Source organism: Mesoplodon mirus, assembly GCF_964341445.2.
Source record: "Mesoplodon mirus genome assembly, chromosome: 2".
In the NCBI taxonomy this organism is placed as follows: domain Eukaryota; kingdom Metazoa; phylum Chordata; class Mammalia; order Artiodactyla; family Ziphiidae; genus Mesoplodon; species Mesoplodon mirus.
In genome coordinates, this window is record NC_138977.1 from 115,279,177 (window position 1) to 115,306,460 (window position 27,284).

The 27,284-nt window shown below is 39.5% G+C and overlaps 1 protein-coding gene across 2 annotated transcripts in view; it reads right to left on the reverse strand.

The window, feature by feature from the left end:
- Positions 1–27,284, reverse strand: part of RYR2 (ryanodine receptor 2) — a 729,440-nt gene that overhangs the window by 515,556 nt on the left and 186,600 nt on the right. For both annotated transcript variants that reach the window (XM_082634943.1, XM_082634944.1), the window contains exon 2: positions 7,868–7,987. In XM_082634943.1, coding sequence (XP_082491069.1) covers positions 7,868–7,987 — 120 coding nt within the window. The remainder of the gene's footprint in view (positions 1–7,867; positions 7,988–27,284) is intronic.

Consider the following 27,284-nt stretch of genomic DNA (forward strand, 5'->3'; position numbering starts at 1 on the left):
TTGTTTACTGTCAGTATAGTGGGAAGCAATTGACTTTTGTATACTAAATTTGTATCTTGCAATAGTTGCTTATTAATTTTAGGAGTTTTTGGTTGATTCTTTCAGATTTTCTACATAGATTTATAACATCATCTATGAACAAAGACAGTTTTATTTCTCCCTTTCCCATCTGTAGGCCTTTTATTTCCTTTTCTTGTCTCAATGCATTAGCTAGGACTTCCAGTACAATGTTGAAAAGAAGTGATGAGAGGGGATGTTCTTGGCTTGTTCCTGATCTTTGCGGGAAAGCTTCAAGCTTCTCACCATTAAGTATATTAGCTGTAGGTTTTCTGTAGATAATCTTTATCAAGTTGAGAAAAAGTAAACTAAGACTATATGGGAACTAAGAGTTTTTTTTTTTTTATCATGAATGCATGTTGTTTTTTCCAACACAATTTCTGTATCTATTAATATGATCATGTGATTTTTCTTTTTCTATTGATGTGATGGATACATTAATTGATTTTTGAATGTTGAACTAGACTTGTATACCTCGAATAAATCCTATGTGGTCAAGGTGTATAATTCTTCTTATACATTATTGCATTCTATTTACTAATATTTTCCTGAGGATTTTTATATCTATGTATAAAGAGATATTGTCTGTAGTTATTTTTACTTGTAATGTCATTATCATATTTTGATATAAGGGTAACATTGGTTTCATAAATGAGTTAGGAAGTATTCCTTCTGCATCAATCATCTGAAAAAGATTATAAAGAATTGGTATAGTGTCTTCCTTAAGAATAATAAGTGAGGAAATTCCCTGGTGGCACAGTGGTTAAGAATCCACCTGCCAATGCAGGGGATATGGGTTCGAGCCCTGGTCCAGGAAGATCCCACATGCCATGGAGCAACTAAGCCCACGTGCCACAACTACTGAGCCTGCACTCTACAACCCGTGAGCCACAACTACTGAGCCCTCATGCCACAACTACTGAAGCCCACGCACCTAAAGCCCATGCTCTGCAACAAGAGAAGCCACCGCAATGAGAAGGCCGCACACCGCAACGAAGAGTAACACCCACTCGCGCCAACTAGAGAAAGCCCACACATAGCAACAAAGACCCAACACAGCCATAAATGAAAGAAAAAGAAAGGAAGGAAGGAAGGAAGGAAGGAAGGAAGGAAGGAAGGAAGGAAGGAAGGAAGGAAGGAAGGAAGGAAAAAATAATAATAAGTGAGTAATCCATTGGGCCTGGTGCTTTCTGTTTGGAAAATTATTAAATGAATACATATGTATATATTTAAATACAGTATTGCTATTACTACTTTCAACAATCTGTTAGGTCAATTAAGAATAAGAAAAATAAAAGATTTTATTTTAACCACTCATTCTCTGATGCTCTTCCTTCCTTGCTAAAGATTAGAGTTCTTGACCTATATATTTTCCTTATTACTGCAAAACTTCTTTTAACATTTCTTGCAAAGCAGGTCTACTGGCAAAAAATATCCTGAATGTTTGTTTGTCTGAGAAAGTCTTTCTTCTTCACTTCTGAAGGGTAATTTTGCAGGATATTGAATTCTGGGTTGGTATAGAGGTTTTTTTTTTCTCTCAACACTAAATATTTCACTCCAGTTTCTTCTTGTTTCCAGTGGTGTTTTGAGAAGTTGGATGTACTTCTTATCTTTGCTCCTCCATTGGTAAGTTTTTTCCCTCTGGCTTCTCTCTGGACTTTTTCTTTAATTTTCTGTACCTTGAAAATTATACGCCTATGTGGAGGGTTTTTTTGCATTTATTCTGCTTGGTGTTCTCTGAACTTCCTGGATCGGTGGTTAAGTGTCTGACATTAATTTGCAGAAATTATCAGTCTTTACTGTTTCAAATATTTATTCTATTCCTTTCATCATGATTCTACAGAACTTCTGTAGGTGTCCTACAGCTCTTAGATACTCAATTCTGTTATGGTTTTTCTTTCAGTCATTTTTCTCTTTGCTTTTCACTTTTGCAGGCTTCTTTTGAGATACTCTCAAGCTCAGAAACTGTTTGCTCAGCGACGTCCCATTTACTAATAAGCCCATCAAAGGCATTCTTAATTTCTGTTACAGTGTCTTTGATCTCCAGCATTTCTTTTTCCTTCTTTCCTAGAATTTCCACCTCTCTGCTTACACTGCCCATCTGTTCTTACAGGCAGTCTACATTATCCATTGGAACCTTTAGCATATTAATCATGGTTGTTTTAAATTCCTGGTTTGCAGTTGAAAGTCTGGTGGGCCTGGATTACCTACAGATATTATTCTGCTCCTTCTTCTCTGTGACATATAAAATTAGATCTACATACATAATGCAAAAATGTAAATAATTATATAAATAAATGTAAATTAATTACTCCACTTATACAGTATACATAAATTATATGTGATTATTTATAAATTATACACAATTATATATAAATTATATACATTATATATAATTATATATACATATAACTATATATATATAGTTATATAAAAGAAACAAATAAGGAGAATTATGTCTACAGGCAACAAAAGCACACCAGATAAACAGATAAAAATTGAGATGAGCTTCCTTGTACGCTTGGGAAAGGAGGGTGGGTCAGCATAGCTTTTTTTTGTTTGTTTGTTTGTTTTTGCGGTACACGGGCCTCTCACCGCCGCAACCTCTCCCGTCGCGGAGCACAGGCTCGGTACGCGCAGGCTGAGCGGCCATGGCTCACAGGCCCAGCTGCTCCGCAGCATGGGAATCCTCCCGGACCGGGGCACGAACCCGCGTCTCCTGCATCGGCAGGCAGACTCCCAACCACTGCGCCACCAGGAAAGCCCAGCATAGCTTTTGTAGCTTCAGGGTCCTACAGCAACTTGTTCTGCTGTTTTCATCTAGTGTTCAAAACAAGGCTTTTTGATTATGAGATCTATTGGCTGTTTCCCTGCCCCACTTTCACCTGGTCCTTCTTTATCCTTTGCCCCTATCCACCCTGCTCAATCTGAACTGGATTCCCAACAATTTCCCCTCAGAGCAGGGCTTTGTCAAGAAAAGAGCCTTATCTGGTTAGTTTCACAAGTTCATAAGCCAAGATTGCTCTAGAAACATCCATCCTTATCATAGTTCCTTTGTTCCTTCCTAGTTTTAGCTTCTAGTTTCACATTGGCCCACCATGCTTTCTAGTGAGTACCCCTTACCGGTTTTCAGAGACAACAGAAACCATGTCACCTCCCCTACACTTCCTCCCCTACACTTACTGATACCAGAGGTGGGGATAACTTGTCACCTAGTTTGCTTTAGATATTATGTTGTCTGTGGGTTTCAGGTTTTGCCATCGTCATAGGTCTGTTTTTATGTGGAGATTCAAGGAGATTAAAAACTATGCCTCCCTAATAACTTCTCATTTCTCCATAAACTTTTTAATAATAACAAGGTGGGTATCTCTGAAAATGACTAGTTCCAAAGAACAAAAGCCCAACTTTTCAATTCTATAATATAGAAACAAAGTGTCATTCATATAAGGAGTGTGCAGTAAATATCCATAATTATTAATTATGAATAACTAAGTAAACATATCATCAGATTTAATGCTTACATTTTCTGCAAGAAAATCTATGCTGGAATTATGAAACGTTCTCTTTCAGGCACAGATCAGCCTGAATAAATATCCTAGGAAAATTTCTGAAAAAGTAAGTCTTGCATTTGATTAGAAGATTATGTAGCTTAAGGTTTTTCTGGGATCATTTCCAGGAACATGTATATAATTTACAGTGACTGACTACTCAATGCCAACAATAATTCTGTTCTCCCAACCTTTATAATAAATGCAGGAGACACCAATTTGAGGGGTAAAAAAAAAAGGCCATCTCTCATTTTCTACCAATGAATGTCAAATCCAGATATATCTGCATGAAACACATCTGCACCCAGGCTTAGATAGTTTAAACATCAACTGAAATCCACAGTTTTGACTCTTTGCTATTATAGAAAATTAAAAGTCTATTTTATAAAATAAATTGCCCTAAGACTAGTGGTTGCCTTTCAAATTTAATAACCCATTAAACCTTATGAATCACTCACTAGTGCTTCATGCTAAAAAATAAGAAAATAAATGAGCTATGCCCAGGTCCTCAGGGAATTTAGAAGCTGGTGTATGGTACCTGGGAGCATATATACTTATGTATTCAGGGAGAGAAGATGTTGTGGATGTTACACAGAATTAAGCCCAGGTGAAAATATAATAGAAATATAAATAAATCACTTAAGAAAAACAGAGAGAAAAACAGCCCAGAGAAGGGACTATTTGAGATAGGCTTTGAAGGACAAGCAGTATTTCACCAGCAGGAAACGTAAAGGAAGGATATACAAGTCAGGGAGAACAAAGTAAAACGGAGATATGAAAAAGAACTGACACAGTAGGGAATCATCAAGTAATCTGAGTAGGTGAAAGAAAACAGTATTTATGTTGTAAGAACTTTAAAAAAACAAAAGTTCAGATTGGTTTACTGGACTTCAGTTGCTGTTTTATTCTATGCTTGATAAACAATTTCAGTATCTCATCTTAAATACAAATTTTCAAATAAACCGAAAGAGAATAACAGAGCACGACAACAACAAAAATGGTTGAAATGGTCAGTTCACTATGTCAACAGTCACAACTAGATAGCCAAGTATCCCTGCGAAGAATTAACCAGTTTATTTTTTTTCCAAAAAAATTTTTCAGTTTTTTTGAGATGTAATTGACATGCATCACTGTGTAAGCTTTTACTGAAGTATAGTTGATTTACAATATTATATTAGTTTCAGGTATACTAACATGGAGTATACTAGAGTGTTCCACGTATGTTCACTTCTAGGATTTTATGGTTTCAGGTCTGACATTTAGGTCTTTAATCCATTTTGAGTTTATTTTGTATACAGTGTGAGGAAATGTTCTACTCTCATTCTTTTATAGGTAGCTGTCCAGTATTCCCAGCACCACTTACTGAAGAGCCTGTTTTTTCTCCACTGTATATTCTTGCCTCATTTGTCATAGATTAATTGAATGTAGGTGCCTGGGTTTATTTATTTATGGGCTCTCTATGCCGTTCCATTGATCTCTGTGTCTCTTTTTGTGTCAGTACCATGTTGTTTTGATTACTGTAGCTTTGTAGTATAGTCTGAGGTCAAAGAGCATGGCATCTCCAGCTTTGCTCTTTTTTCTCAAAATTGCTTTGGCAATTCAGGTCTTTTTGAGTCCCATATACATTTTAGGATTATTTGCTCTAGCTCTGTGAAAACTTTATGGGTATTTTGATAGGGATTGAATTAAATCTGTAGATTGCTTTGGGTAGCAGACATTTTACCAATATTATTTCTTCCAATCCATGAATGGAATATCTTTCCATTTCTTTGTACCATCTTCAATTTCCTTCAACAGTGTTTTATAGTTTTCATAGTATAGGTCTTTCACTGCCTTAGTTAAGTTTATTCCTGGGTATTTTATTCTTTTTGATGCAATTTTAAACAGGATTGTTTTCGTTTCCTCTTTCTGAGACTTCATTGTTAGTATATAGTAAGCGGGATTGGAGTGTTTGCTGGGCTCGGGCTGTGGCGTGCACTGGGGCAGTCACAGGCAACCAGGCAGCCATCTCAGCAGTTTTCAATCTGCCCTCTCCACCTTGCTTCAGGAGCAAGCCAGCACAAGCACACTGCTCACAGGCAAAATTCAGGCTTCCCATAGCTCTCTCCTTTGAGTCCCACCAGCCCTCCCACCAGCCAAAGGGGCTCATTTAACTGTGTCAGACCCCAGGGCTGGGGCATCCAATATGTAACAGGAACTGCTGACTCCCCAGGGCAAATCTCCACCCGTGTAATTTCTCTTTTCCTCTGAGTCCCCTCCCAAAGGCACAGGTGCCAACCTGCTCACTTCTCTTCCCTTCCTACCTGATTCCATGAGGATCTTTCTTATAGCCTTGGCTGTACAGGAATCTTTCTGCCAGTCTCCAGTTAGTTTTCAGTGAGAACTGTTGCACATGTAGATGAATTTTTGATGTGTTTGTGGGGAGAGGTGAGCTCCACCTCCTCCTACTCCTCCCTCTTGATCTATTTCAAGATTAAACAGTTTAAATGAGTGCCTAGACTATTTTAGTGCCTTGACTGCTACATGACATACCTAACTAGAGCATGAGGAGAGTTCATTTTTAGTACTGGAAACCAGCTCTTATATTAAAGGACCAAGAGAACCATAGCCAGTACAGTGAAAAATAAAAACCCAGCTAACTAATTGGCCTGGTTCTAGGCACGACAAAATTCCAGAAACCACAGGGAAAATACTAGATATTAAAATCCTTAATAAGTTCTTTTAAGAAGAATATTTTTCACAACGGATACCTACTGTGGTAATTTTCACAAAGAGAATGCTCAATAAACACTTGTCAAATTAAAAATAAATCTAGGCAGGGCTATAAAATGCATAATGTTTTGTCACCCACCATTACAATATTAATAATGTGACTTGGCATTAAATTACTATAATAAATAAGTCATATGTATACATTGATCAATGTTATTCCACAGAGTAATGAAAGGGGTACTGTGATATAAAGGGAAGAATCAGGGACTCGAAGCCAAAAGACCGAGGTGTTAACTGTGAAAAGCTATTGACGACACTTGCTTTGAGTCACAGGAAGCCTCTGGTCTAGTACCTGCCCTCTACTAGCCCCCATGTCCTCATGTGTACAGTGACTATAACAGCAATAACCATGCACACATTCTCCTATTGTGACAATTACATGAAATCATGCAGGTCAAAGGACTCTGTAAACTAAAAAGTGCTACACAAAACATTATTAAATTGACAGTTTTCTGGTTGATTTTCTACCACCAGAAACATCTTCATTTCCTCTCTTTCCTTTATTCTACACAGTCATCTATCAGCACATCCTCTAAATCCTACAAGTCTATTCTCAACCCCCCCAAGTTTCCCACCACCGTTGCTTCTCATCTGAAGACCCAGCAGATGCCCTGCAGACTTCTGCAGGCACCTTCCACCTGCTCTCACTGCTTCTAATCTTACTCTTTCAAAAGCTTCTAATCTGTCACCAGAACCCAACCATGCTGGCAACTTGATCTTGGACTTCTATCTTCCAAAACTGTGAGAAATAAATTTCTGTTGTTTGAGCCAAAAAAAAAAAAAAAAAACCACAAAAGCCTCTAATCCACAGAAGAGCTGAATCAAATATTTACTTAAATATTAAATCAAACTGCATTGCTCACCTGATCCAATGGCCTCCCTTTATACTAGGAAGGAACCTCAATTGCTAACCAAGGGCTGACAGGCCCTTCACCTTTCCTCACCAGTGGCCCCATTCAGGGTACTAGAGCTGCAGTGGCTTACCTGTTTTTCCTTAAACACTCTGCAAGCACTTTCCTAACGAGGGGCCCTTGCATTGCCTGGTTCTTTCCAGAATGGTCAAGAACTTAGTACTTCTCCCTCCCTCACTTCATTCTGCTCAAATATCACTGCCTCAGAAAGGCCTTCATTAATTACCCTTTGCGAAAGGGTGAGTCCTTGCCTTATCGCTCTCCGCCCTGTTACTACTCTGCTTTTCTTCACAGCCCTTATCGGTTCTGAAATTATATCACTTATTTACACTGTTTACTTTTCCCCTACTATATATAAACAGCATGGGGCAAGGACTTTGGCTATTCCTGTTAACAGGCGCATCTGAGTTATTTGCAAAGAGTAGGGGCGCAACTGAAACTTTGCTTAATGAATAGGGAAAAGACTGTTCAATTTCCTTTAGTTTCTGTTCCATAGAAAAGAGCAGAGTGCCCATAAATAACTTCAATGCCCCTATTAAAACCTGAATGTTTGAGTAGCCTGGAAAGGCTTTATCCCACCTTGGAATTCGAAGTGGACTCCAAGAAGCAAAGTCTGTTGCCAAACCCTTCTGCGGCCAAACACAGCTTCTGTTGTTCTTTGTGGATGGTTGCAGTACACTGCAGAACCACTTCATCATCCTGCAGAGGGGAGGAGAAGAGAAAAAAGTGAGATCTAGCATTACTGAGTCTAAATCAGATCCACAAGGTTATTATTTAATGCTTTTTAAAATCAGAGAAAAATACGGACTTCCCTGGTGGCTCAGTGGTTAAGAATCCACCTGCCAATGCAGGGGACACGGGTTCGATCCCTGGTCCAGGAAGATCCCTCATGCCACGGAGCAACTAAGCTGGTGAGCCACAACTACTGAGCCTTCACTCTAGAGCCCGCGAGCCACAACTACTGAGCCCACGTGCCACAACTACCGAAGCCAGCACGCCTAGAGCCCGTGCTCCACAATGAGAAGCCACCACAATGAGAAGCCCGCACACCACACTGAAGGGTAGCCCCCGCTCGCCGCAACTAGAGAAAGCCCACGTACAGCAACAAAGACCCAATGCAGCCAAAAATAAATAAATTAATTAATTAATTTAAAAAATATATTTTAAAAAATCAGAGAAAAATAAATATAAGAACAACTGTCCCCAAAAAAGCCAAAGAATCAATTCCTAGTGTACTTTTATTAGCAAAAAAAAGATAACTGGGGGCTTCCCTGGTGGCGCAGTGGTTGAGAGTCCGCCTGCCGATGCAGAGGACACAGGTTCGTGCCCCGGTCCAGGAGGATTCCACATGCCGCGGAGCGGCTGGGCCCGTGAGCCATGGCCGTTGAGCCTGCGCGTCCGGAGCCTGTGCTCCGCAACGGGAGAGGCCACAGCAGTGAGAGGCCCGCGTACCGCAAAAGAAAAAAAAAAAGATAATTGGTTAGGGGGAGGCGGGAGAAGTTATTGCTATTCAAGGCAATCAACAGCTTTTTTTTTTTTTTTTTTTTTTTTTTTACTGATCCCCAAAGGCAACCTACATGGAGAAAAGTAAAATACAGGATTTCCACGTTAGCGCTCTTACACACTGCTTTAAATCATCAAAACTATCAAAAAATGGTCTGACATATTCCTAGGACATCAAGTATTATCAAGAATGGAACACATTCCACTAGCAAGCACACACACATCGTTCCAAAACTGACACAGGAAAACAGGTAAATAACAGAGCTTCTGGGTTCAAATCAACCTGAAAAGTCATCTTAGTTCAACCACACATTGGCAACTTGATCATCTTTGAAATGATCCTGGATTGCTTAAAAATGTACAGAGAGGTGATTTGTTAGTTCAGTCCTCTGCAATCCAACACTTGGTTTCCAATCAATTAATTAAGCAGGGTTACAGGAAAAACTGTACAAGGGAAAGATGATCCATGGGATGACTCAGTACAGGCAGCATGAGCACCACAAGATGCACAGGCTTTAGAATTAGCAACAGCTGGTTTCTTACCCCAGTTCTGCTGTCTACAAAATGAGAAGGGAAGTGAGATCAACTAAGTTACACAGTGACTGACATAAAAAAGGCCCTAAATCAACAAGAAATGCAAGATATCGTTATCATTTTTTAACAGGTTCTAAGTGGCAAATGCCTAAAAAGTCTAGCCATTTATATTTTGACATTTCAACCTCAAAGAAACAGGATACTTAACAGAGAAAAAAACAAATATACTCATCAACCCTTTTAATTAGAATCAAAGCGTAAAAGGAATATGAGTACATGCTAGATGCTCACCATGGTCGAATAGTAGAGTGGAGGTGATAAGATACAGCAAATATTCAAAAGCAGAAAACAAGCCTTTTTGGTTAACCTAAAGAATATGCTATATCAACTGGAAAAGTACAGCTATAATTTAATACAAACCCTTATCATGCTATATATTTGCTTTATTTCCTACGTGGTAGCAGCAATACCTAATAGCTGGCTCACAGCACCGGTCACAGCCAAGTCCAATCTCTTAATAATTAGCTCCCAAATCTCCCCACAGTGCTCACTGATATCCAGTGAGCATTCAATTGTTACATTTTAAAAGCCAATTGCTAAAAAAAAAAAGCACTATTTTCATATGAGTACATCTGAATATTAATTCATGTTCAGCATGCCTATAATAAAAAATAATGAAGTATATTTGTTGCTTATATAATCTGCAAGATCAAAGATACATCATGTTTTCCAAATAGGTTTATAGTAACAAAGAACTGAATTGTGCTGCACTGTGCTCAATGCCTTCCCAAACCGCCACAGTCTTTTGCTATCTTGTCTCACCCTATGGAACTAACTCTAGCGAGTAAACTACACTCTTGGGTAAGATAGGTTCGTTTGGATACTGGAGGCTATCTAAACACAGTTAGTAAATAATTACTGTAATGTACTAATTAAAGACATTTTAGGAATGAGAATAAGAAAACACAGCAAGATATAAGGCAGGTGAGAATAAGAGTGCTACCCAGTAAGCCCAAAAGAAGAGAAGGTGTACCATATTTACCGAAAATACAGTGTATGCCAGTCCTGGCATTACTTAATCCTCACAATATCCCAGTAATATACAGAGTATCCACAGATATACACATGAGGAAAATAAGGCTCAAAGTAACTTGTTACTCACAGAGGGCTGAACATACTTATTTCTAAGAACTGGTCATTAAACCTAATTTATTTGAATGTAAAAGTCCTCAACCCCACACTGCTTCCAGAGGCTCAGTTGATTTTTTAAGAGACTCGTTATATAGAGAAGTACTTCTCAGTCTTTAACATGCATCCTTTCACCTGTAGGTCTTGCTAAAATACAAGGTCTTGGGTAGATTTTGCATTTCTAACAAGTGCTCAAGTACGAGGGGGATTCAGAATGGGTCCCAGAAAGGATATGGATCCCAGAAAAGATGTGAGAAGTCTTTTATAAGAGTTTGGAGGCAGTCAGTAACAGCTGAATATTAAAATAAGTCTGTGGACTTTGGACAGAACCAGAAATGAGAGCACATTTCTGGAGATGCTCATTAATATGTGATACAAACCAACTATATAAGGGAAAGGAACCAACAATGTACTGAACACTCTATTAAATTAATAAAACCAACTCACTTGTGCAGTTTCCTTACAATTTAGTGCATCGGCATTGTGTGATGAAGCGCCTGGGCACGAAGTAACACGGAGTTCAGGGAGCCCTGCCACGCCACTAACAAGAGAGCCATGACTACAGCTTTCAACTATGATCCAACTTTGATGGATCCTAGCCTGACACACTTATAAGGCTTTTTCCAGTTTATCTGGGAGCTGTTTCTATTTTACATTCCAGTAAATGAAGAGTTCCTTTTTGACTGAAAGTGAAATATACTGAGCACTGATGGACCAAACACCAATTCGTAAACACCTGCCTATTAATTAACCCATCATTCATCTCAAAGCACAATTTTTTCTCCAGAACCACTGTGGTTGGAGAGCCTACTGACTATGCATTTTAAAAGTTCTTGGGCCTCCCTGGTGGCGCAGGGGTTGAGTCCGCCTGCCGATGCGGGGGACATGGGTTCGTGCCCCAGTCCAGGAGGATCCCACATGCCGCGGAGCGGCTGGGCCCGTGAGCCATGGCCGCTGAGCCTGCGCGTCCAGAGCCCGTGCTCCGCAACGGGAGAGGCCACAACAGGGAGAGGCCCGCGTACCGGAAAAAAAAAAAAAAAGTTCACCATCTGTATTTTATCTAATGCTATCTGTCAAGCAGATCAGATTAAACTCCATGGAAACCAGGTGCCCAATGAAAATAAACGTTTTACTTAACACCCAAGGGAATCATACCACTGTTCAATTTAGACCACTGCTCCATAAATATACGTTGGATTGAATTCCTTTTGTTAAATGCTCCTGTATTTTTCCTATGACCTTACAGCTCTTCAGCACAGAGATCAATTATTTATGGGGGGGAAAGCCAGCACTACAATACTGCATTCCAGGCAATTTTGTGAGGAGTAAATAAGACATGATTTCTCTAACAAATGCTGCCATGTCTGCTGTAACAGTACAAGATGGAAAATAATTATCAAATAACACCAGCAACAGCTCCTTTCACACATTCATTTATCACTGAAATATTTTCTGAGGACATAATATGTGCTAGGAAATGTTCTAAGCCCTTGAGATGATTTACAAAATAAATCAAAGATCCCTGAACTTATTAGGCTTACATTCTAGCAGGGAATAGAGACAATAAACAAAAAGACAATAAGTTCATAAATTATGTTAAAGGTGAAAAGTCTATGTTAAAAAAAAAATTGGAACAGGGTAAGGGGCTCATAGTGCTGCTGTGGTGGGGAAGATTGAAATTCTGAATAAAATTAACGGGTTTCATTGAGGCAAAGACTTGAAGAAGGGAAGGGGCATCAGCTATGTGAGTATCTGCGGAATGGGCAGTCCAGGCAGAAGGAAGGCCAGTGAAAGCCTCTCAGGCAGAAGACTATCTGGCATGTTCAAGAAACAGGGAGGATGTCAGTGCAGCTGGAGTGGATTAAGCCAGGGGGAAGAGGATGGTGGGAGATGAAGTCGGAGACTACAGAGCCAGATCAAGACAGGCCCTGAGCCCAGCCTAAAAGCCAAAAGCCCTTGGCTTTTACTGAGGGACAGGGAGTCTGTGCCATAAAGAAATGAAGAGTTAAGTACTATTATTATGCTTTTGAGTATTAACAGATGAGAAGAAGAGGCATTGTGAGAGTAAATCCCTGTTACCCAGCAAAGTGGTTGAACAGGATTCAAATCTGGGTCCACCTGACTCTATAACCTAGACTCCTAACTTCTGTGCTGTACTACCTCCTACAATGATATAAAATCACTGCACTAAGAGTCTGGCTAGGAATCTACCCAGAAACTAACCCTAGTATAATCCCCTGGTTTCCATTCATCAAATATGTTTTAGTGATGTGGCTATAGGTAAAGTGAATAAAGTTACTATATGCAGATTTAACTGTGTTAAAAACAAAACCAAATGAAAAACAAAATCACATGAAAAACAAACTTACATAAAATAACAAGCAAACTTCTGTGAATCGAGGAGCAGCAGGAAATGGTGAGGTGAGAAAAAGAAGGTTGTCTGTATCATTAGTAGGTAATTAAAATGTAGTCAGTGATTAAATTTTCGACTGAGAAATGGCTGTCCGAAGTAGTGCCACTTAATGGATTTTTAGGAAAGGAGACAGAAAGGCAAAGCAGAAGACAGAGATCAACACAGACAGAAGAGGAGGAAGGGACCTTTTTAATTTCCATTTCAGAGATGGAAAAATACCTAGTTTTCTGGGCTATCGAAGAAAGAATGAATGTGTTAACATCTGCCATATCCTTCAGAACTCATTAAAATACTTGATAAAATTAAGTTGTTGGCTCTGAACTCAGCAGAGCATCTTCCTCTTCAATTAACTGCTTTTCCACTTTTCTTATTACCCTAAAACCTAGGAAATAGGAGCGGTGGTGAACCAAGATGGCAGAGGATGCCCCCAGGGCAGGCAAAGGAGGTGGCATTCTCTGCAGGGAGCTTCCAAACTGAAATGAAGCCCACAAAAAAGCTGGCCTGATTTTTAGTATCACCACGTACAGGCAATTCTAAACTCTGTCAGAGAAGACAGTTCTACCCACCTGGCTGCCTGCTGCCTCTTCACGTAGGCCACATATCCGAGCTGCTAAAGCACCAGCAGAAAACTATGCACACGCGTGCACGCACGGACGCGCACACACACACACACACAGCAACTGGTATATTAAACAGCACAAATAATTTATAGATGAAGATACAATCCTATAATCTGATCCCAACTACAGAAGAACGGACGTAGATCAGGACTGATGTACCCATAAGACCCCACGAGGAAGCCATTTCAGCATTACGACATATTGTATCCCATCTACTCTCTTGTGAAATTTTATTTCAAAATGTGTGAAAAAACTTTGAAACTGCCCTCATGAATATCACCCAAGACAGTGATGGCAAACTATATTTCCTAGTAGAAAGTAAGGAAGAAGTAAAAATGCTTCCCAGAGACCACTAGGTAAAGGAAATTTCTCTGTTCTTAGGTTTTATTTTTTAATTTCTCCTTTAAAGATATTTTTGATGTGGACTATTTTTAAAGTCTTTACTGAACTTGTTACAATATTGCTTCTGTTTTACGTTTTGGTTTTCTGGCTTCGAGACATGTGGGATCTTAGCTCCCCAATCAGGGATCGAACCCGCACCCCCCTGCACTGGAAGGCGAAGTCTTAACCATTGGACCACCAGGCAAGTCCTTGCTCTTAGGTTTTAAATCCTTGAAAATAAGTACATTTATGAAATACTTTAAATAATTTTTAAATTAGAATTTTAAAAGATACAGGAAAATGAAGAGCCTAAAATAGCTTGGATAACATATGAGGTCATAATCATAAAAATAGAAGCAGTTACAAAAATTAAGCATTTAATTTGACCTTTGTCATAAGAGAATTGACATGCAAGTGAAAAATCAGATCTAGAAAGACTGAACATACTGCAGACATTCTCAGTATCTGTTTCATGTGAGACAGAGATTAAAGTTGACAGATACAGTCACCAACAATGATATCAACAGAAATGTACCTTTTCCCCTTTTCCACTTGGAAAATAGCATGCATAAAATCTGTGTTCCTAGCTCTGAAATGATCAGAATTTCCTACTTGGCACTGAAGATTGCCTCACATGTAAAGATGAAATTCATCTTAATATATGTACTGAGTATGAGACTGTTATCCTGACTTTCTCACACCTATACATGGAATACACCCACAGAAAGAGCTAGTAAAGAAAATCAGTGCTCTTACTTGCACATAAAGCACTGACATCACACATTGAGATAAGCAGAGTAACTGAGCACTCGATAATGTCTCCCTGTCACCTGGCTGATGCTCAAGCAAGTATTAAGAGACCAAAGAGAGTGCCGGACGGGCTGGCCCCTTAGGAGTCATTCTGCAATTACACCAGAGAGTGTACCTATTGCACAGAGTATCACTTAGATATGATGCTTCTATGAAAAATTAAGTGTATTTATTCATATTACTCTGAAGTACTTAGTAGCTATGCAGAACAGATGAGACCCATATTTAACTATAAAAATGTGTATGTTATACAGAATATATTGCTTGAGATTTTGCATGCATATTTTAGAATATTCAAAGTCCTGCTCCTCCTCTCTGCAGAATGGCAGAGACCCAGGGAGAAAGCTGTAGAGCTTCTCAAAGATCCACACCAGACTTGAATGCATAAACCACATTAAAGTCCTGAAGAGCAGACAACTGTGTACGAATTATTGCAACATTTTAAGGAAGGATAACGAAAAGATTTTATGTAAAGGAAGAATGCTGAAAAGACAAAGATGGAGAAGTAATTTTAGAGGCAATTTTCAAGATCTGAATCTATATATCAATAACTCTTTATTTCAAGACAGGCAATTTCTGACTCTTGAGGACACTATGCTTTCTTGTATTACATATACACAGACTCTCCCCCTCTCTCTCTCTCATATATACAAGTCGATGACCTCCAGTAAGTGTAATTCTCTTGTTATCGCACAACACAAGGAAAAATTTTCAAGACTGATCAAAAAAATAAATAAATAACAGCCATCTGGACATATACATATTATACCACCCACTGGAGAACACCAAAGAGCTTTTAGCAAAAACACAGAGCATGAAATAATATTATTCATAGGAACTATTTTACTCTTGTTTCTGGGGTATGTTTTGATACGTACCTCCCCACCTGCATTTTTATGCAAGGGTTTCATAGCTCAAACTGTACGGACATAACATTTATCTATGGATTCACAGGCTTGCTTTTGAAAAACACAGGGAAATATGAGTTTGCAATTTTGGCCTCCAATTTACTTCTGTAATTGGCAAACTTATTAAATTCTGTTCTTGCTAATTATAAATATTTAATTCTGTTTTTGCTAATTATAAATGTAATTCTTTAATTAAAACGGAGATTACCATGCAGTGCACCAAAACCTATAGGCTTTCAATAAATGTCCTCACTTTTCTTGCAATCCATGAATATTTCAGCTGAAGGCTTTTCTCTGACCTGGGAAAGAATCAACGAACCACCAAACTATACCTGAGCATTAAGCTATTTCTGGTAAAAATCAGGTTGTGCATATGCACTCTAGAAAGTGAGTACAAGCAAAGTAGCAATTTTCAGCCTTTCTGTTGTTTTCACTCAGCTTAACCCAAGTATTATAAAGATCGGCAAAAGGTTACTTTGTACTCGAAGCAAAATCATGATACAAATATCAGGACCAGCTTTTGAAAAGCTTGGTGCTGAACTCACAAGTGCCAGTTTACAAGGAGTCAAATATAATGGATGGAAAATACAAAAGTTACCCAGATAAAGTGAGACACACAAAGTATCTGTTACAGAAATCTTGTGTTTGTGCAAAAAGAGCCCCCTAGAGACCAATTAGAAACTCAGTGTCTTTATCTATTAGGTGAAGTTATATAATAATGTTATGTAATAACAAGTTTTATAAGAGTTAGTATAATAAGTTACATGGTAAGAATATAGTAAGTTATATAATAATTAATAATAACTTGCCCACTATACATAACTATTATTTAATCATTTGTAATACTAAATAATATGAATTAAGTAGAAAACATTACTTTTGGACCAGACTCACTCAGAGTTTAAATCCCAGCTCTCCAGCTCTCCTTTTACTAGTCACTGTGATTGTCAGTATTTTCATCTATGAAATGAGAAAACACCTACCTTACACAGTTGTTGCATGCAAGGGATTAAATTAATCAAGAATCTAATATTTACAAAGTGCACAGGAAAGGGTGCCAAGAATATAAAAGATGATTATTAATTGTTATTTCATCATTCCTATTTTTGTAAGAAGTAAATTCACTCATTCAAGACATGACCACCAACATAGCAGAACAAGTTCTTGCACCCATGAAGCTTATACTCAAGGAAGAGATAAATAATAAGTAAATGAATAGTTTATAAAATTTAACATCAGATAGTGATAAGAGCCAAGAATACAAAAGGACAAGGTCAAAGATATCAAGAGTAATGAAGGGGATTATATTAGAGGCTGGTCAGAATCAGTCTCTCTGATGAGAAGACAATGAACAAAGATCAGAATAAACTTGGGAGTCAGCACGTGGAATATTCCAGGCAGGGAAGGGCAACAAACACAGCAACCCTGCACTAGCAAAGGGTCTGGTGAGCGAGCGGCTGGGGGGATGAGTAGAAGAAACAATGGCAGAAACTTAGTAGGGCTGGATCCAGAGGGGCTTGTAGGTCATGGGAAGGACTCTGGAGTTTGGTCCAAGTATGACACTAGCAATCTACAGCTTTAATGCAATCCCTATCAAAATACCCATGACATTTTTCACAGAATAAATAATCCTAGAATTTATGTGGAACCACAAAACATTCAGAATTACCAAAGCAATCTTGGGAAAAAAAGAACAAAGCTGGAGGTAAAACCCTTGCAGACTTCAGACTACACTACAAAGCTATAGTAATCAAAACAGCGTGTACTGGCACAAAAACAGACAAATGGATCAATGGAACAGAATAGAGAGCCCGGAAATAAATCCACACACCTATGGTCAATTAACCTCAAAGACAAAGGAGGCAAGAATATATAACGGAGAAAAGACAGTCTTCAACAAGTGGTGCTGGAAAAGCTGAACAACTATATGTAAAAGAATGAAATTAGAAGATTCTCTAACACCATATACAAAAATAAACTCAAAATGGTTTAGTGAGACAAGACATCATAAAACTCCTAGAAGAGAACATAAGTGAAAAATTCCTTGATATAAATCATAGCAGTATTTTCTTAGATCACTATCTCAAGAAATAAAAGCAAAAATAAAAAATGGGACCTAATCAAACTTAAATGATTTTCCATAGTAAAGGAAACCATCAACAAAATGAAAAAGACAATCTATGGAATGGGAGAAAATATTTGCAAATGATGAGACCTACAAGGGGTTATTATCCAAAATATACAAACAGCTTATACAACTAAATATCAAAGAAACAAACAACCCCATCATAAATGGGCAGAAGACCTAAATAGACACTTTTCCAAAGAAGACATACAGATAGCTAACACGCATATGAAAAGGTGTTCAACATCACTATTAGAGAAAATAATGCAAATAAAAACTACAATGAGGTATCATCACACACCAGTCAGAATGGCTACCATCAAAAAGTCTACACAAAATAAATGCTGGAGAGGGTGTGGAGGAAGGAAAACCCTCTTGCACTGTTCGTGAGAATGTAACTTGATACAGGCACTATGGAGAACAGTATGGAGGTTCCTTTAAAATCTAAAAATAGAACTACTATATGATCCAGCAATTCCACTCCTGGGTATCTATAAAGAAATAAATGAAAACTCTAATTCAAAAAGATATCTGCACCCCAATGTTCACAGCAGTAGTATTTACAGTAGCTAAGACATGGAAACAACCCAAGTGCTCATCAACAGACAACTGGCTTAAGAAGGTGTTGTACGTGTGTGTATGTATATATATACGCATATATACACATATATACATATTATATGTACATACACACACACACACACACACACACACACACACACACACACACTGGAATATTAACCATAAAAAAGAATGAAGGATTTCCCTGGTGGTGCAATGGTTAAGCATCTGCCTGACAATGCAAGGGACATGGGTTCAAGCCCTGGTCCGGGAAGATCCCACATGCCACGGAGCAAGTAAGCCTGTGCGCCACAACTACTGAGCCTGCGCTCTAGAGTCTGCGAGCCCCAACTACTAAGCCCGTGTGCCACAACTACTGAAGCCCGTGTGCCTAAAGCCCATGCTCTACAACGAGAGAAGCCACCGCAGTGAGAAGCCTGCACACCACAACAAACAGTAGCCCCTGCTCGTCGCAAATAAAGCCCATGCACAGCAACGAAGACCCAATGCAGCCAAAAATAAATAAATTTTTAAAAAAAGGATGAAATGTTGTCATTTGCAGCAACATGGATGGACCAAGAGAATATTATGCTTAGTGAAATAAGTCAGAGAAAGACAAATACTATATGATATCACTTATATGTGGAATCTAAAAAATAATACAAATAAACCTATATACAAAAACAGACTCACGGACATAGAAAGCAGCAAACTTACGGTTACCAAAGGGGAGAGAGAGTGGGGGAGGCACAAATTAGGAGTATGGGATTAACAGATACAAAACGCTACACACAAAATAGATAAGCAACAAGGATTTATTGTATAGAACAAGAAATTATACCCAATATCTTGTAATAACCAATATGGAATATAATAAGCAAAAACTGAATCACTGTGCTGTACACATGAAACTAATACAATATTATACATCAACTATAGCTCCATAATAAGTAAATAAGTAAGAAAGATGAAAACCATAGAGGGTTGTGAGCAGAGGAGAGATGTAACTTATTTCCATGTTAAAAGAATCACACTGTCTGCCACGTTGAGAACACAAATACTATTTGAAAGGTTCTCACTGTAGCCGAAGCAAAAGATGATGGTGGTTTGTACTAGAGTGTTGCCTGTGGAAGTGTTGGGAAGGGGTCAGAATCTGAATATAATTTAAAAGTAGAGCTTACAGTATATGGGATGGAGATAAAGAAGAAAAAGAATATGTTAAGGTTTCAGGCTTGAACACCTGGTTAAATGCTGGTACCATGTCCTGAAATGGGGAACACTGGGGGAAAACAGTTTGCAGCAGGGGAGGGGCTTGTGAAGGCAAGTTTGGACATATTAGGTCTGTGATGACTTTCATCCAAATGAGGTCTCAAGTAGGCAGCTGGATATATAACTCTGGAATTGAGGAAAAATGCCATGGCTGAAGATAAATATTTAGGAGTCCACAGTATGAAAATGTATTTAGGGTTTCCCTGGTGGCACAGTGGTTGAGAGTCCGCCTGCTGATGCAGGGGACACGGGTTCGTGCCCCGGTCTGGGAGGATCCCACGTGCCGTGGAGCAGCTGGGCCCGTGAGCCATGGCCGCTGAGCCTGTGCGTCTGGAGCCTGTGCTCCGCAACGGGAGAGGCCACAACAGTGAGAGGCCCGCGTACCGGAAAAAAAAAAAAAAATGTATTTAAATACCATGATACTAGTTGAGGGGAATGAATGGGTAAACAACAACTAGAGAATCTAAAAGTGAACCCTAAACCTAGTGCACAATGACATCAGGAGGTTCAGATCAGAGAATTCAATAAAGAAGAATTATAGTGAACGGGCTGTAAAGGAGAAGGAAAACCAGGAGCCACGTCAGATAAACGAGTTACAAAGGAAAAAAACAGTCCTAGCTGTTTTCTGAGCAGAGCGCTATGCAGAAGCTGAGTGAGATGAAGGCTTAGAATTACCATCACGGTTGGCAACATGGTGTTCATTGGGGGTCTTGCCAAAGGTCATTTTGGTGGAGTAATGGGGATCAGATCCAGAACAGAGGGGATTTAGGAGAGAATGAGAGGAGAGGATGTGGACCACCAGGAATAGACAACCCTTGAATTGTGCTAAAAAGAGGAGCAGAGAAATGGTACAGTAGCTAGAGGGGGATATAGAGTTAAGGAAGGAAATATCTGGGGGCTTCTGTAATATTTCAGGTATTCTTCTGGGCACCACGGAAAGAGGTGATCAAAACAGACAAAACTCCTGCTCTCCTGGGGAAGTATAATAGGAGAAACAGACAATAAACAAATAGAGAGAGAGATATAGGTTGGGGAAATTATATAAATAAAATAAAGCAGGCTAGGGCAAAGAAATGATGGGAGTTGATATTTTAAATGGCTATACAGGGAAGACCTCTCTGATAAAATGCCATTTGTCTGAATGAAGTGAGAGAGCAAGCCATGAAGATATCTAAGAGAAGATGTTCTTGATATGCTTGGGAAATACACTATCATGTGTTTATATACTGATAGGAATAATCCTGAACGTACCCAATAAAGAAAAAAGGCTTGTAATTCAGGGAGAGATGGGGTCAGTGCAACTCCGGTTGGGGTTGAGAGCACAGGTGGAGGTAGTGGCCTCAGGTAGGAGCAAGGGTGGGGTTCCTGGAAGGTGACTGATTCAGTGGTGGGAGGATGCAGAAGTTCTCTTCCAAGGGCTTCTGTTTTCTCAGTGGAATAAGAAGTAAAGTAGCAGCTGGGAGTGAGAAAGGAAGACAGGGTTTGAGGAATGCAGGACAGTAAGCTGCCTGGGGAAACAGAGGAGGACTGCCAGGATCCACTTGAGGTTAGAGCCCTAAACATTAGATGATACACATTTAAATGAGGGAATGTCTACAACCTCTAAAATACTATGGAATCATGTGATAATATTTTTAAAAACATGGGAAAAGAAAGATAATGGCTGAGTAGAGAGGATAAAGTGCACTACAAGTATGGACACAGGTTGGACATGGCAAGTCAAGTATTATGAAAATGCTTGGACAAGTACCCTCAAAGCACTTAGAGTCCAATGGGAAGAGAGAACAAGTAGATAACTGATTGTCCTAGAGTAAACGTGTACTACAGCACCATGACCGAAAGAGGCTCAGGATGCCAAAGGAGCAGAGACAAGGCTGGATGAGTCAAACTGGGAGTACTGTCATGGCCTCCTGCTGTGCCTTTGTCTCTCTACCTTTTTAAAAAAAAATTTAATTGAAGTATAGTTATTTACAATGTTTCAGGTGTACAGCAAAGTGATTCAGTTATATATATATATATATATATATATATATATATATATATAGAGAGAGAGAGAGAGAGAGAGAGAGAGAGAGAGAGAGAGAGATGTTCTTTTTCAGATTTCTTTTCCATTACACGTTATCACAAAATACTGAACATAGTTCCCTGTGCTATACAGTAGGTTCTTGTTGTTTATCTATTTTATATATTATAGTGTATATCTGTAAAATCTACCTTTTTTTTTTTTTTTTTTTTTTGCGGTACGCAGGCCTCTCACTGTTGTGGCCTCTCCCGTTATGGAGCACAGGCTCCGGACACGCAGGCTCAGAGGCCATGACTCACGGGCCCAGCCACTCCACGGCATGTGGGATCTTCCTGGACCGGGGCATGAACCCATGCCCCCTGCATCGACAGGCGGACTCTCAACCACTACGCCACCAGGGAAGCCCCAAATCTACCTTTTAATGTAACAGACTTCTCTAGAGCTGTTCCGTCTGCTATCCAGTTCAATTCATCCCAGTACAACTTGAGGCATATTAGGAAAGGCTGTTACAGTTGCCTAAAAAAAATGTACTTCCACAGGGTCAAAGTATAAATTACTCTGCAAATCTTGAAGTAGATGGATGGAATTCCTCATCGGGACCACGATTCACAAATTCATCACACTTCCTGCTTGCACCTTTCTTTTCCTAGACTACACTCTTCAAAGACAAGGACCATGTCTCATTCTTGCTGCACTTGTGACAGCCATCATACCCAGAATATAACAGATGCTCCATAAATGTTTGATAGATGAATAGATGAATTAGAAGGTACAAATTTAAAAAAAAAACAACAACAAAACTCTAGCCAACATGAGTTAAAAGAGCAATTTTCCCACTTTTTAGCTGGTTAACCTTGGAATAATCCACTTCAACGAGACTCAATTATCTTATTCATTAAAAAATTACCTTTACCTATATCATACGATTATTATAAAGACTAATTAAATGAAATAAATCTAGTCCTTTGCAAACTGTGAAGTACCATATAACAGTTGGCTATTACTAACATCCACGTAACTGGTAACTTGGACTAGGAACAGAGGTCATGAACAAGGTCATATGCAGTTTCAGCAGCATGGAGAACCAATTAAAGACCTAATCACCCATAAGAACTTTGCACTGGTCAATATTATCCAGAAAAGACAGACACTGGTATTAAGCAACACAAAGGATAAAACAAATTGTAAAAAGGTATTCACTCTGAGAAATACATAAACCACATTTGATTAGGACAAAGAAAGTAATAACCTTCCAAAAGTATTCATCAAAAACTTTGTCTACAAACTGACACTTTAAATTACACTGGTTTCTGATACCCTATGAAGGATGTTTAATTCAACAACTTTTAAAATCTTCATATTAAAAAAAAAATTATCTAAGAGAACATTCAATGTCAAGCCATCTTTCTATGTCTTAAAAATCCAAAAGGGATTTTTTTAGAAATCTCTCAATATTAAAATAGTACCACAACTCAATCTTATTAAGTCTTATTATGATGAAAATTCGGTTCATTCCTTTATTTCTTTACATGCCTCTCAGGGCAAATATGCAGTTACATAAAAACATCCTTTTCTACCCTTCCCTAGCAATCAAAAGGTGAAAAGACTATATTACGGAAGGAGCTTCAAGATGGCGGAGGAGTAAGACGCAGAGATCACCTTGCTCCCCACAAATACATCAGAAATACATCTACATGGGGAACAACTCCTACAGAACACGTACTGAACGCTGGCAGAAGACCTCAGACCTCCCAAAAGGCAAGAAACTCCCCACGTACCTGGGTAGGGCAAAAGAAAAAAGAATAAACAGAGACAAAGGAATAGGGACGGGACCTGCACCACCGGGAGGGAGCTGTGAAGAAGAAAAGACTTCCACACACTAGGAAGCCCCTTCGCAGGCGGAGACTGCGGGGGGCGGAGCGGGGAAGCTTCGGAGCCACGGAGGAGAGCGCAGCTACAACGGTGCGGAGGGGAAAGGGAGAGATTCCCGCACAGAGGATCGGTGCCAACCAGCACTCACCAGCCCGAGAGGCTTGTCTGCTCACCTGCCGAGGCGGGCGGGGCTGGGAGCTGAGGCTCGGGCTTCCATCAGATCCCAAGGAGAGGACTGGGGTTGGCGGTGTGAACACAGCCTGAAGGAACTAGTGCACCACAGCTAGCCGGGAGGGAGTCCGGGAAAAGATCGGGAGCTGCCGAAGAGGCAAGAGACTTTTTCTTCCCTCTTTGTTTCCTGGTGCGCGAGGAGAGGGGATTAAGAGCGCTGCTTAAAGGAGCTCCAGAGACGGGCGCAAGCCGCGGCTATCAGCGCAGACCTCAGAGACGGGCATGAGACGCTAAGGCTGCTGCTGCCGCCACCAAGAAGCCTGTGTGCAAGCACACGTCCCTATCCACACCTCCCCTCCCGGCAGCCTGTGCAGCCTGCCACTGGCAGGGTCCCGGGATACAGGGACAACTTCCCCGGGAGAGCACACGGCGCGCCTCAGGCTGGTGCGACGTCACGCCGGCCTCTGCCGCTGCAGGCTCACCCTGCCAGAGCTCCCGAATCAGCTGCTCCTTTAACCCCATCCTGTCAGAGAGAAGAACAAATGCCCTCAGGCGACCTACACGCAGAGACAGGGCCAAATCCAAAGCTGAACCCCGGGAGATTTGCGAACAAAGAAGAGAAAGGGAAATCTCTCCCAGCAGCCTCAGGAGCAACGGATTAAATCTCCACAATCAACTTAATGTGCCCTGCATCTGTGGAATACCTGAATACTCAATGAATCATTCCAAATTGAGGAGGTGGACTTTCGGAGCAATAATATATTTTTTTTTTCCCCTTTTTCTCTTTTTGTGAGTGTATATGTGTATGCTTCTGTGTGTGATTTTGTCTGTATAGTTTTGCTTTTACCATTTGTCCTAGGGTTCTCTCTGTCCGTTTTGGGGGTTTTTTTAAAGTTATTTTTCTTAACAATTATTTTTTATTTTAATAACTTTATTTTATTTTACTTTATCTTCTTCCTTCTTTTTTTCTCCCTTTTATTCTGAGATGTGTTGAGGACAGGCTCTTGGTGCTCCAGCCAGGCGTCACGGATGTGCCACTGAGGTGGGAGAGTCAAGTTCAGGACACTGGTCCACAAGAGACCTCCCAGGTCCACGTAATATCAAACGGTGAAAATCTCCCAGAGAGCTCCATCTCAATGCCAAGACCCACCTCCACTCAACGACCAGCAAGCTACACTACTGGACACCCCATGCCAAACAACTAGCAAGACAGGAACACAAGCCCACCCATTAACAGAGAGGCTGCCTAAAATCATAATAAGGTCAAAGACACCCCCAAAAAAATCACCAGACGTGGACCTGCCCACCAGAAAGACAAGATCAGGCCTCATCCATCAGAACACAGGCACCAGTCCCCTCCACCAGGAAGCCTACACAACCCACTAAACCAACCGCACACTGGGGACAGACACCAAAAACAATGGGAACTACGAACCACCAGCCTGCGAAAAGGAGACCCCAAACACAGTAAGTTAAGCAAAATGAGAAGACAAAGAAACACACAGCAGATGAAGGAGCAAGGTAAAAACCCACCAGACCAAACAAATGAAGAGGAAATAGGGAGTCTACCTGAAAAAGAATTCAGAATAATGATAGTAAAGATGATACAAAATTTGGGAAATAAAATGGAGAAAATACAAGAAACGTTTAACAAGGACCTAGAAAAACCAAAGAGCAAACAAACAGTGATGAACAACACAATAAAGGAAATTAAAAATTCTCTAGAAGGGATCAACAGCAGAATAACTGAGGCAGAAGAACGGATAAGTGACCTGGAAGATAAATTAGTGGAAATAACTACTGCAGAGCAGAATAAAGAAAAAAGAATGAAAAGAAATGAGGACAGTCTCAGAGACCTCTGAGACAATATTAAACACATGAACATTCGAATTATAGGGGTCCCAAAATAAGAAGAGAAAAAGGAAGGGACTGAGAAAATATTTGAAGAGACTATACTTGAAAACTTCCCTAATATGGGAAAGGAAATAGTTCATCAAGTCCAGGAGGCACAGAGAGTCCCATACAGAATAAATCCAAGGAGAAATACGCCAAGACACATATTAATCAAACTGTCAAAAATTAAACACAAAGAAATCTTATTAAAAGCAGGAAGGGAAAAACAACAAATAACACACAAGGGAATCCCCATCAGGTTAACAGCTGATCTCTCAGCAGAAACTCTACAAGCCAGAAGGGAGTGGCAGGACATAATTAAAGTGATGAAGGAGAGAAACCTGCAACCAAGATTACTCTACCCAGCAAGGATCTCATTCAGATTTGATGGAGAAATTAAAACGTTTACAGACAAGCAAAAGCTGAGAGAGTTCAGCACCACCAAACCAGCTTTACAACAAATGCTAAAGGAACTTCTCTAGGCAAGAAACACAACAGAAGGAAAATAGCTACAATAACGAACCCAAAACAATTAAGGAAATGGGAATAGGAACATACATATCAATAATTACCTTAAATGTAAATGGACTAAATGCTCCCACCAAAAGACACAGAGTGGCTGAATGGATACAAAAACAAGACCCATATATATGCTGTCTACAAGAGACCCACTTCAGACCTAGAGACACATACAGACTGAAAGTAAGGGGATGGAAAAAGATATTCCATGCAAATGGAAACCAAAAGAAAGCTGGAGTAGCAGTTCTCATATTAGACAAAACAGACGTTAAAATAAAGATTACTAGAAGAGAAAAAGAAGGACACTACATAATAATAAAGGGATCGATCCAAGAAGAAGATGTAACAATTGTAAATATTTATGCACCCAACATAGGAGCACCTCAATACATAAGGCAAATACTAACAGCCATAAAAGGGGAAATCGACAGTAACACACTCATAGTAGGGGACTTTAACACCCCACTTTCACCAATGGACAGATCATCCAAAATGAAAATAAATAAGGAAACACAAGCTTTAAATGATACATTAAACAAGATGGACTTAATTGATATTTATAGGACATTCCATCCAAAAACAACAGAATACACATTTTCTCAAGTACTCATGGAACATTCTCCAGGATAGATCATATCTTGGGTCACAAATCAAGCCTTGGTAAATTTAAGAAAACTGAAATTGCATCAAGTATCTTTTCCGACCACAATGCTATGAGACTAGACATCAATTACAGGAAAAGATCTGTAAAAAATACAAACACATGGAGACTAAACAATACACCACTCAATAACGAAGTGATCACTGAAGAAATCAAAGAGGAAATAAATACCTAGAAACAAATGACAATGGAGACACGACGACCCAAAACCTATGGGACGCAGCAAAAGCAGTTCTAAGGGGGAAGTTTATAGCAATACAATCCCACCTTAAGAAACAGGAAACATCTCGAGTAAACAACCTGACCTTGCACCTAAAGCAATTAGAGAAAGAAGAACAAAAAACCCCCAAAGTTAGCAGAAGGAAAGAAATCATAAAGATCAGATCAGAAATAAATGAAAAAGAAATGAAGGAAAGGATAGCAAAGATCAATAAAACTAAAAGCTGGTTCTTTGAGAAGATAAACAAAATTGATAAACCATTAGCCAGATTCATCAAGAAAAAAAGGGAGAAGACTCAAATCAATAGAAGTAGAAATGAAAAAGG